Here is a 12476-nt window from a genome sequence, read left to right as displayed (position 1 = left end):
AAAGGACCTTTTATCGAAATAAAAAGCTCTTACTATTGTAGATGAAATTTTCTTTTTTATTTGGTGGACTTATCCATTATATTTAACCTTTTCATACTCTAGTATCCAGAATATACGGTAATTATATAAAATTATTTTCTGACACATTTGAATCTCTCTCTCTCTCTCTCTCTCTCTCTCTCTCTCTCTCTCTCTCTCTCTCTCTCTCTCTCTTATATTGGTACATCAAAGATTGAAACTATGGTAAGCATAAAATCTTAATAGTCCATCGTATGGCTTTTGATCAAGCGGAAGCTATCTTCAACCATCCTTTTCTTTGAATTCACATACTGAAGATGACAACAGAAAATATAATCAGTTAAATCTATAAGGGCAGAAAATAAAATCAGTTAAATCTATAAGGGCAGAAAATATAATCATTCTTCATGTATTTTTAAATAAAATTGTTTTGAATTCCAAGAAGTGAAATATGATTAGCAATTCGATAATCTCTAGTAGTTATGAGTCATCCTCATCTAATATTAATCTCCTTCGATTGTCAAAAAGATCATTTTAGTATTATTCTTTTGAAGTTAAATTTCTTGATTATGACTGTTCAGCTCAAAGGTTCTTAGACTCTTTCTATCCGAACTGATCAACCTTATGTAGTGATGCTTCTTTCTTTGATTTTCAATTCGTAAATATGGAAATCTGACACTTCATATACTAACCTCAGCCTTCATCTCTTGCTTTGTTGCATGAAATCTTACATACCCAAATTCAGGAATCCTAACTAAGCTCCAGCTACCATTCTGTACAAAAAGATAGAACATAGATGACATCAGCTTGTGTTTACATAAATTGATGGGAAATTTCTTTTGGAAGAAGGAAATCAAACGAAAGAACTAAAATTAGAAATGGAACCCATTAACTTACATTGCTAGTGAAGTCATTTAGTTCAAATCCTGCCATTCCAATAACTACATGAACTGGAGCAGTATAATTTGTAGTATCATATGTATCTATCCCGTTGACATCTCTGGCCGGCATGGCCTTGCATTCTTTCTGGTAAACTGCACACATCCTTTCATAGTTATGGACATGGCCCCAGAGAGCTAGGTCTACCTGGTTCATGTTGACAACTTAGTTCGTTTTCGGAATTAATCAGCTGAGTTAGATTTTTTTTTTTTTTTTTTAATTTATTGAAAAATTAGAAAACCTTTCTAACCTTGTATTTCATTAGTAATGGCTCTATGGCTGTGACAAACTTCGGAACCGCATTGGGAATTAGTCCTCCTGGTATTGATGTATACATAGGTCGGTGTCTGCAGCAGAAAAATGTCTCACTAGATAATATTTGTTATATCTACTCTGTGAGAGAGAAAGAGAGAGAGGGTTTACTCGTTTTTACCCAGTGAAAATTAACCAAGGAGTTCTTGACCGGTCAACTGATCTCAGATCCTTTTCTATCCATTGGTACTGTAATGTTTTCCTATTAGAATGTGTTTGGAATGAAATACGTTTTCAAGGAATGATAAAAAAATTGTAAGATAGATTATCCATTGCATTACCTGTTCAGAGTTGAGGCTCCAATCATGCTCAGTAGAAATTACAGTGAAATGAACGGGTCCTTGTTCTATGGAGTACCATGGCTTGTCCTTATCAGTTGTGGGCATCTGGAAATATGTCTCATAAACAACTCCACACTCTCCTCCTGAGTCTGGTGTTATGAAAACTGATCCAGAATTTATGTAGTCTCTGAGAAATTGTTATTGTCAAGTTGCAATTGCGACAAATAAGAAGAGATGAACTTAAATGAAGGTGAAGAAGATATGATCAGTACCTCTCATGGTTTCCTATTGCAGTCATGTATGAAACATGAGATGCCAAAGGCACAATTTGGTGAAGGAAATAGTCCCACTCCACTAAGAATCCTGTTGCATAGCTTATGTCTCCAATGTGGAAAATTGAATCAACATTGCCTGAAGCAACTTCTTCGGCCATGGTTTCTGCGACTGATATTGCTCCTGGCTGATCATTTGACAATGTAACCTCAACTAAGAGAATGTATACATGTGCATGACCTTAAATAAAATATTGTTTAGCTGTACTTATAGATCTAAGAGATTTTCCCATGCAACCCCCCCCCCCCCAAAAAAAAAAAAAAAAAAAACAAAATTGCACCGAAACTGATGCAACTCCCCGGCTTTACAAACCTTACAAGGAGATCCATACCGGTAGACACTGTCAAGGACCCGTTCCAATTCATGATTGGATTCAAATTCTTTCTTTTTTTTCTTTTGCTATGATCAAAATACCTCCTACTTGTTAAAATGGTTCAAATGCCCCCTAACTTAAACCCTATTTTCAAAGTACCCTTGACTTTACATCTTATTTTCAAGGTTGAAACACTCATAGAGGTGGGTGAAGGGGGAATCCATCATTTTCTTCATCGGTTAAGTTGGGCAAGATTATTCAGAAAATCCAATACCTAATCTGTTAACTGAACGTAGACACTCTCTTTTAAACAAGTGAAGAATGCGAAGACTTTAAATCCAATTATGAGAAGGAATGTTTTTTTGTATGGCAAGCTTCATAATCCTGTCAAGACAAATCAAACAGAATAACAGATACAGAGTTTGTGAGGCACATTATTTCTTATTTCTGAACCCACTGAGATCTAGTGTCCAAAAGCACTCATAATCATTGTCAATCATACCCCTTTGAGTGACCATAGTAGATCCCACTACTGGTTCTGAAACCTATTCACAAAGGAGAAAGTGAGTGCAGGTCGGCTCGAGGGTCAATCAACTACTTTTGAAACTTAAGTTAGATTTACGAATAACATTGCCCCAAGGTTGGTGACTTAGGCCATTTTGTTAGGCTGAACAGTAAGCAATGAAGGAGTAAATGTGCATTACCAGATACAGTGGTAGGTAAGAGGTATTGATAGTTGAACTTGATCCTTAGTAATTGTTGGATTGTCTAGCGTGTCCAGGATCTTCTTTGGGGTCAAGACCTAGCTAGCAAGGATATGACCGTTCTAACAGGTCTACTATTGATACTAGATGGCAATGGGAGTTTGTGTGACAGATTCAAGTCTGTGCAACCGTCACTTCAGCTAGAATGACATCCCATATAGATATGGGTAAAGTCAATTGATATCCTGGTAGGTACGGATTGTTAGACCCTGAGGCACACAATATCTTCCTACCTCAGTTGTTTCTAGGGACGAAGATTGACACCTTTGTCTCGCCATGGATATGATCCGATCAATTCTCTTGGCTTCTTGGTGTGGCAAATCGAGATTGGGCTCATCGAGATGCTGGTTTTGGGAGCCCCACCACACATGATTGAGACTTGGGCCTTGGTATGGCATCTCGATGTCTTCCATGGGTCGATCCCTTGAATCCGATTCGCTTTGGTTCGGTAAAGGCTTTGTTCTGTCTCGGGATCAATGCCTCAGACAAAGTTGGCATACCACCTTCCAAGGAAAAAGAGGAAGTATGTAGATTTCTCGTTGGGCCCTCCAACCTTGGGATGAATCATCTAGGAGATACTGGGTTCAGTGTTTGAGCAAAACCGTTCATAACACCATAACTCTTAAAACAACCCTAGAATTTGGAACCATCCATAGAGCTGATTCCGACTAAGTAATGCTCTATCAGCATCGTAAGCTTTCCAAGTCACTAGAGATCTCAACACAAATATGGTTGTTTCGAAGATCCAGATACATTAAGCTATTGAGGTTGATGGTTGATGCTGAAATTCCTCTAGAAATAAGATTACCAACTACACTAAGGATGATAAGTCATCTAAGCTTTTCTAATTTCAGACAAAATTTCTAACATACCTAAAGTTTTCTTTTGGATTTAAGGATAAAATTCAGATTTCTTGACATTTGCATAGAAAAACCCTAAAATCCAAAATCAAGAGCTTCAGAACTATCAAACCCTAAAATCGAGTTTGAACAGTAAGCAAAGGTGGTGGTGGGTAGTGTCACGCCCTCCCAGCCGGTACCCTATCTGGCATACCCGAGAGTGTGATCCACAGCCCGAAGATCAGGTATCGAGTGATCAACCTCCCACATAAGCAATAACATAATCATGAACAACCATAACAAGAGTGCGGAAGATAAATCATAGATTCAATAAAGAAAGAATGAATCATAAACGAAACGGAATAATAGATATATAATCAGAGTGTCAAACAGATAGGTAAAGTGAAGCAAAAATCCCACTTTACATCCAGCGGAAAAGTAGCTCGAAAGAATAAACTAGATAAAAGCTAATCCCAGTAGCATGTACATTGGGTAACTAAATTATTCTCCACTTTGTAGACGACATCCTTGTAGGTGTAGATCTCATAAATAGCACAAGGACGCCCACTCAATGGTCGGACTAAGCATTGTACGGAGCATAACCACCCGCGGGATCTTCGAGTAATTGTGGTAACCGCAATCACCTTCCCGGAGATATGTCTCTTCGCCGCGCTCCTCATAGGGACCGCATAGTATTCCGTACCGCAGGATAGTCTAACAACACGTACAATAAAGGAATGAGTTTCGAAGAAACCGAAAGGCGTTAAAACCATAATAACATAAATGGCAGGATTCCGAACAATCATAAATGCAATATGATATGAGACAAACAATGAATGAATGATTCTAACTCTATGTATGCTGGTCTCTATTGGCGGACATGCTTTAAGTCATAGCACCGCACCCGAGGAAAGTCTCAATCACTCATCATCAGTGGTAATGGGTCCGGCATCCTCGGACATTCCATGGCTAGGGGGTTAAGTCAACACACTCTCTCACAACCGCTTGGTATAAGCACGGCGCATGTCGGGGTAATACCAGCCAAATGCAAGTCTTCTACTTGGTTACATCAAGTCGATCCAGATACTTCCATCCTCGCCCCGACGATCCTTCCGGATCCTTCACACTAGAGTCCTCATAGTCCCCGACTACGGACTCACCAACCCTATTGATCATCCACATATGGTAAACGGGAAGCTCTCACGCCTCTCACGGGTGGTTACCGGCTTAAGCGCCCGTGAGCCCAAGTCTAACCAATGCAACCCTACCAATAAATGGCCCCCACAATGTGATTCCGCCCTCTCACGGATTGGTTACCGGTCTTGAGCGCCCATGAATCCCCATGCACCACGGGTCGTTCGGTCTCAATACCCCTCCGATTAGGGTCGACATAACAGACATCCTAGCCAAACACTACTAGACAATCCATATATGTCATCCAACAGTTTAGGAAGGTGTCCAGAGGGCATCTCCGGAAACATCCCATAATATTCCCGTAGTAGTCCAAGGACAGAAATGTCAAAAGGACACCTCTCCTTCCAAACCATACGTAAGCATACACATGCATCAATTCATATCATCACATATATGGTAACTCCAATATGGAAAGAAATCAATATTTACAATCATTTGTATAACATTGGTAAATAAATCATACATGAATCAATTCAATATGAATAAGCAATGCTACCGTAATCAAAGTTATGCAACAGTAGTATATCATTGTAAGAATCTAATTAAGAAACATATTAATGATATTCAAATATAGAAACTAGATTCATGCTATCTATGTAATTAAGGAAATAACCATCCTACCTTTATAACTCGCAAAGAATCCTAAGAAATCAAGTAAGATCTTGGCAAACTTGAGAAGAAGGTCCTAAACAAGTATATACAACATATTAGGAAAGATCCCTAACGAAAATATAGCAAAGCATCCAAACAGACCAACGGAGTTCTGACTCATTGGTCGAGTGGATTGGTCGAGTGGTCCACGACCAACAGTCGACCAATGCAGACGATAGCTAGAAAATCAGAGTTTTGAGATATGAAACCGAATTTGGTGGTTCAAAAGGGTACTAATCAAGGGGTAAACTACATCAGTAGTATTCAGCATATAGGGGACCCAAAACACTAATCAAATCAAGGTATCAAGATCCAAATTAGGAAACAAAAAGTTACCATAAATAAATCAAACATGGATCTTGATGAATTTTGAAATAGAAAACAAGGACAATAACTATAGGAGGATGGATCATTGCTTTCGGTAATGAAAACATGAAAACATGCATAGGTCTCCCGGAATAAGGCTTAGAAGCATAAATCTAAATAAGGAAATAAAACCTACCATATATGTACTATCATGCATCATGAAGAACACATAGTAAGGTAGAAGAGAACAACTAGAATTCTATGGATTATGGATCATAGAAAGAAAACACAACCATTAACCACTAACATGATCAATGAAAGAAGATCCAAAGAGATCGAATTCAGATTAGGAAATTAACAGAGATTAAATCATGGTTTGATCATGAATCCTTCAAAAGCTTGCAATGATCATGGTTAAGATCATTGTTCTAGCCTAATCCTTAGGATGATCATGAGAACATGTTCGGAGATGTTTGCAACAGAGGATGCAGCATCTCTTCACCGCCTCAACTCAAAAGGAAAGAAAAACCAAGATGTAGGAGAAGAAGAGAGAGTAGACATACCTTGATGCAAAAAGAAGAGTTCCGACGAAGATCCGCCAAGAAAACCCAAGGATGCAAGAGAGATGACGCAGAGGCGGTCGCTCCGAGGGTTTGGAGGCAGAAAACGAAGTGGACTCGAGGTTAGGCTTAAATAGAGCAAGAATCAACCAATGCCAAAGACAGACCCATTGGCGAGTGGATTGGCGACGGCCCAGCGACCAACCGACCAATGCGACAAAGAAGGCCAAAACAGGGAATTGAAGGTCCAGATCAAACCAAACCAAAGGGGTTTTGCACACAAGTCAAGTGACTACCAGTAGGTAGAAATGCCTTCAAACCAAGATAGAGATCACCCAAGCCATCAACTAATTAGATCTCATCAGGATCGTTTCCATAAATAGAACCCATCATCAACCTCATGGATTCAAAGCCGGACACCAAGTCCCCGGGATGGCCCAAAGTGACTTTTACTTTACTTGGGTCATCGGACCTACAAATAACAAGGTTTCCGGGTCAAGGTTAGGGCTGGGTTTCACAGGTAGTTTCCGGCAATGCCCTTGATTTGCCAAGCACAATACTTGGTCATAGGAGAAAGGAAAGAAAAATATGGGCGAACGATTTCCCCCTTCACCCACCTGAATAGTTCAACTTTGGAAATAGGTTTTGGCCAGGTTTAGGGTTGATGCGTCCAAAATCTGCTCAGCCCTTGGATCTCCACGTGATGTCCTGCAAAACGAAAGCGTCAGATGTGGCCCGACCGCTGGGGTCGGGAGTCCACCTCCGAAGGCTAAGTCAGTTGATGAACTTAATCACAAACGGCTCTGCAAGAAGCACAGAGCTAATGAATGAAGAAACGGGAAAGGTGATCTAGATAGCAAATCGCTGATAGTTTAGGTCTATCAGTCGTATTCTGAACCTGAGTCTCAGATAGTATTCTTTTTGATCGATTGATCCGTCCCTCACCTTGTATGGTAGTGAGGTTTATATAGAGTGTACCTTCGAATCTCCTTCGTTGGATGCACTTGAGCCTTCTTCGGGTAGTCGTTGGATCTCATCAGTTAGATCCGTTGAGCGATAGACTTCTACTAGTTTGGGCTAGTAGAGGACTCCTGAGATAACCGTTAGGTTATGCGATAGTTATCCCTTTGATAATGATTATCCGCAGCCGTCAGTTTGAGTCTGCCATCATCAGGGTGATTACCCTAATCCATAAGTAAGATTAGGGCACGCTTGCAGCCCAATAAACTTTCTTCTTCAGCAAGCCATCTTCCGGATCCGGTTTGCTCAGGAGCGATTTGGTTTTCTCCGTCTCGACCGGGGTCGAGGGTCGGACCAGGTATGAACCCGGTCTGATCATAAACTCTCCATATCACGAGCCCCCCAGACCAAGCGTTCAGTCGATCCCAAGGGCTTGGTTTTTAACAGGGTTCGTCGTCAGGTGATGATCTCTGCGTGCTTCATTAAATGTCATATCTCATTTAATGCGGTGGTCACTTTTCCTCGAGCGTTGTGAGTGTAAGGCCACATATCTCGTTGCAGTTGATCTGTCGTGGCTCACGTCATCCAAGCGACGGTTTCCGAACGCCTATTTCGGATTCGTGAGTTCAAACTTTCAAAACGTCTTTCAATCTTGATCGTTGATTTTGAATCAATCTCGATCGTTCAGATTCCCGAACACTCGTGCGGGAGTTTTAAAAGCAGTTCGTTGTCATCGTAGGTTTCATTCTTCCTGTCCGGAATTTGAACCTTTGTTGTCTCCGCTTCGCGCCTTCCTGCTCTCAAGCTTCCGTCTCACTGAATCAGTAAGTTTACTGGTCTTTTCTTTTTGTAGTTTACTGAAACGAGTAATGGCGGACGATAGGGCTTCTTTAGTACCCCATGTTGGTAATAGCGGTGATGCTTTTGCTTCTCCTGCTCCCAAACAGTCGGATAGTGATAACAAAACCCTAACCGTCCTCTGGCAGGAGTTCGCTGAAGTTTCTCAAAAAGGTTTTGAAAGAAAAACCGAAACTTCTCCTGTCCTTCTCGAGTCTGGATCTTCCAAGATTGTCGAGTCTTCTAGGCAGCCTCAAACCTCCGGGTCCAATGGTGGACCTAGCTCTGTTCCTTCCATTTACAATGGAGAAACCCTTCTTTCAGCTGTCCAAGATTTTGATCTTCCTTCCTCATATTAGGTTAGGGCTCCCCATCCTGATGAGAGGGTTGATTCATCCCTTTCGGGTGAATTTTCTCTGTATATAGATGCACTGGAAAGCGGGGTTCGCTTTCCCTTTTTTAATCCTTTGTTCTCCGCAGTTTTGAATCACTGGAACATTTGTCTTGGGATGCTCCTCCCCAATAGCTGGCGTCTCATCGTCGGCTTCTTGGGTTTGTGTTTTGAGCTTGGCATTACGCCATCTCTTTCTCCTTTTTTACATTTTCATGTTCTTTCTATCTCCCATCCTCCCGGATGGGTCTTTCTTTCCAAACGCAATAAGGCTGAACTTGATTGGAGGGGCTGCATCCTTGTCAAAGGAACTTGCCCTTCTAACCACAAAAGATGGCGCGAATGATACTTTTTCTGTCGAGCGCCTCCATCAGATCTTAACTTCCCAACCACCTGGAGGAGGTTTACTTCTTCGTCCGAGAGTAACCGGGGCCTTCCCTTATCCAGAGAAGATGAGGCGTCCATCAGAAAGATCAAATCCATTCCGTGGTATCAAGAGATACATGGATATGAAGTGGAATATAACTCCATCCTTCAAGATCTTGGGGCTTGGCTCATTGTGAGCTTCTAACCATCATCCTTTGATTTGACTTAAGTAATATGTTTTGAATTCTGATTCTTGTCCTTCTTCTTTGTAGTGCCTCCCAGAACGAACCCTGAAAGCCTGCGGGTGAAGGTCGCTAGGGCCGTTGTGACAGCCGAGCAACGATCGCCCAGGGTCTTGACAGTAGATCAAGAGGCTTCTCTTCCCTCTCCCGACCCCTCTTATAGGGGTATCAGGAATATCAGGTCTGTAGCTGATGCTTCGGGTAAAGGGAAGAAACCAATGGTGGAGAGGGCTAATGTCTCTTCCTCCGCCCGAACCAAGAGGAGGCATGACACAATTGATGCTCCCTCAAATAAAAAATCCAAAGCTTCGACGGATGGTGAGGAGGTCTTCATCCCCAGTGGACCCCGAAGATGACCGACGGGGTTACTCGGGATCCCGAGAAAGCTGCAGAATGGAGCTCCCTCAATCTTGCTCCTTCGATCGCCGGGAGTTTGAAGCCCCGGATGACACCTCCCTTGTTAGTCAATCTACAAGGTACCGGTCTTCTTGCTTACTTATGTTTTCATAATTTCTTATGACTTCTTCGATATCTTCCGTCTTCCCGGGGAATGTTGTGTTGAGCTTTTATCAACACATGGAAGCATTGAGCCGGGTTGGTCGCACCAGCTCCTTGCTGCAAACTTGTGAAGAGAAATTGGCCAAGGCCAATTCTCGAAATAGACAGAATTGACTACAGCTACCGTGGAGCTGCAGAAAAAGCATGAGGAAGAAGTGATCTCCCTCAAGGAAGCCCTTGAAGCTTCGAAAATTCGTATCTCTGCTGCCGAGCGCGAGGCCAGGAAGCAAAAGGCAGCTGCCACGTTGTTTGGTGACAGCCTTGAAATCAAAAGTAGGGAGCTCGAAGAACATCTGAAGTTGGCGATCCCTAGCAAGCCTGAGCGTATAAAGCCAGAGCTTCGGAAGGAGTGCATTCGGAAATACCTGAACAGCGTACCTTTCTCCGAGTTGCTTGGTTTCTACAACATTCAAGCTTATCGAATGGGGCAGAACGACATCTGAGAGCAAATCCTTGGAACAATCCCTGACTTCGACACTTCTCCCTTTCGTGAGGTATGCCACCAAGAGGTCATCGGGAAAGTTGGTATGGATCTCCCGGACTGGGCTCAGGGAGAAGATGATCCTTTTCCAGCTGACCCTCAATATGAGGCATATCTGAATGACGAGCCGGCTCTTCCAGAGGAGAAATCACAAGTCGAGTCTCAAGTTGTTGCTGTAGAGGATTCAGCCGATGCCACTCTTGAGGAAGGCTCTTCTCAGGGTCCAGAGAAAAGTCCTCCCGACCAGGGTCCCTCGGGCAACAATGAAGAAAAGGCTTAGGGAGTTGTTCTTTTGTAAAGATTTACCCTCAATTTAATGAATAGACATTTCTTTTTTCATTTTGGCCTCAAAATTTCCCCGTCTCCTGCCGAAATCTTGCCTTGAATATCAAAGTATGATAAAACTTATCACTTAACTTTTCATTCCTCGCCGAATAATAATCTTGTAGAAATATTGTGAAGATGCGTTTCGAGAAGATGCATGAATCTTCCCCACTACTTCATTTATTGCAAAGTCCGCACGTTTCCCTTCTGCGAAGTTCAAACGTTTTCCTGCTTTAGTATACCATTCACTGTTTCCAATGAATCGGAAATGCATCCATTATTTTAATGGCAGTGCGACGATTGGAGGTATCTCTGCATCAGGTGCTCGCTTCCACATGTTTCCATGTGGCATCCCTTCGACCGTTGATCTTGCTTTTTGCGGATTTTGAAGCGTCATTTCGATCTGGGTTGTCGGTTGTCCTTAGCCTTCAACCGTCGTCTTATAGCTTAGGCTATTTAAAGCCTTCGTGGGTACTCACATCTATCTTGACTTCTGCAAGTTAGATTTGCTAAAGTGCCAAAGCAACCTTTCGTCCTTCGGCCTGCTTCCGTATTCCTCGTACTCCAACAGCGGCTCTATCCTCTTCTGAACAAGTGAGTTTTTTTTTTTTTTTTTTTGATTACTCATCTCTTTCCCCACTTCCCCCCGGAGTAAACTGCACAGTAGTTATACTTGGGGTTTAGTTTGTTGGTCTATCAGAAGCTGTAGAAAACTAGGGTTTCCCCGTTGTTGCTTGTCGTTTATTTCGTACTGATACGGCTGGTTTTTTTTTGTTGTTTTGCATAGTGGCTCCCAAGATCAACCCGAACTTTATTAGAGCTAAATCTTGCAAGAAAAGCGTTCCGTCGGCCGTGGTTGGGGCCAGTGCGGTGGTTTCAGCTAGTGAATCCTCCAAGCGTAAGGCGACTGCTGGCGGTGAATCTTCAAGTCAGATTCCTGCAGCTTCTATTGATGCCGTCCCTGCGCCTCCTTTGCCTGAAGTGATCGCTCGTCTTTCCAAGGAAGATCTTGATCACTCCGTTGCCAATGGTGCTGCCGGCGCTCCTGCTGGTGAGCCTGTTGGTGAACCTGTTGGTGCACCCCCGAAGGAGACTCTTCGTGTAATATCCAGCCCTATTCTAACCTTGACCCTGACCCGGATCCACTGTTGTATTCAGGTCCAAGGACCCGAAGCGGTGGAAGAAGAGATCTATGGACCATCCTGATTGATGATCATGATTCGGAGACCGAGCCCATGGACATTGACAATGATACCCCTTGCTTAAATGCATTGTCAGTGTTTAAGGAAAATCTGCGCATCGGAGAAGATTAATATGGTTGATGTACCAAATGACCTCCTGTGCACAATCCGAAGGTATTCCCCGAAACTAGACTTCTTGATTGAATTGTGGAAGAAAACCTCACTCAATTTGACCTTGTATAGCCTTTCAAATCCCTACTTGAAGTTGCTGTTCTAAACCTGAGTTTTCTGCTGAAATCATCTTGGTCGATCATTTTGGTCGATACCATCGACCAAAATGTCCCAGTCTGCCAAGTTAATGATTCCATGGAATATTCCTTTTCTATTTAATATGACCTTGAGCCTTGAGCCTTTTGCAATCATTTTTCTCACCTGGGAACGTGGGGAGAGCTTCCCAAAGCAGCTCCTTGGTTAGTGTGAAGGGTATCTCATCAAAGACACTTAGTTTATCATTGATTCTTGCCTTCATCTTCTACACTAAGGTAAGACTCTTCATTCCACTCTCTACCCTACCATTTTCTACTCCTTTCTATTGTCATCTTGCTAATGGGACATTTGGAATGGTG

The 12476-nt window shown here is 42.4% G+C and overlaps 1 protein-coding gene across 1 annotated transcript in view; it reads right to left on the bottom strand.

The window, feature by feature from the left end:
* Positions 1-219: 219 nt before the first annotated feature.
* The window catches only part of LOC149028910 (putative inactive purple acid phosphatase 27), a 40332-nt gene continuing 28075 nt past the window's right edge, over positions 220-12476 (bottom strand). Inside the window, exons 7-13 of the mRNA XM_089139323.1 lie at positions 1823-2010; positions 1551-1737; positions 1391-1458; positions 1208-1304; positions 916-1104; positions 711-791; positions 220-329 (exon numbers count right to left, since the gene is read on the bottom strand). Coding sequence (XP_088995449.1) covers positions 258-329; positions 711-791; positions 916-1104; positions 1208-1304; positions 1391-1458; positions 1551-1737; positions 1823-2010 — 882 coding nt within the window. The 3' untranslated portion in view covers positions 220-257. The remainder of the gene's footprint in view (positions 330-710; positions 792-915; positions 1105-1207; positions 1305-1390; positions 1459-1550; positions 1738-1822; positions 2011-12476) is intronic.

This window comes from Hakea prostrata, chromosome 1, assembly GCF_041222555.1.
Source record: "Hakea prostrata isolate BN-2017 chromosome 1, UWA_Hpros_2, whole genome shotgun sequence".
NCBI classification, from domain to species: domain Eukaryota; kingdom Viridiplantae; phylum Streptophyta; class Magnoliopsida; order Proteales; family Proteaceae; genus Hakea; species Hakea prostrata.
Note: the sequence above shows the minus strand (reverse complement) of the source record. Positions and strands in the feature narration are given on the sequence as shown.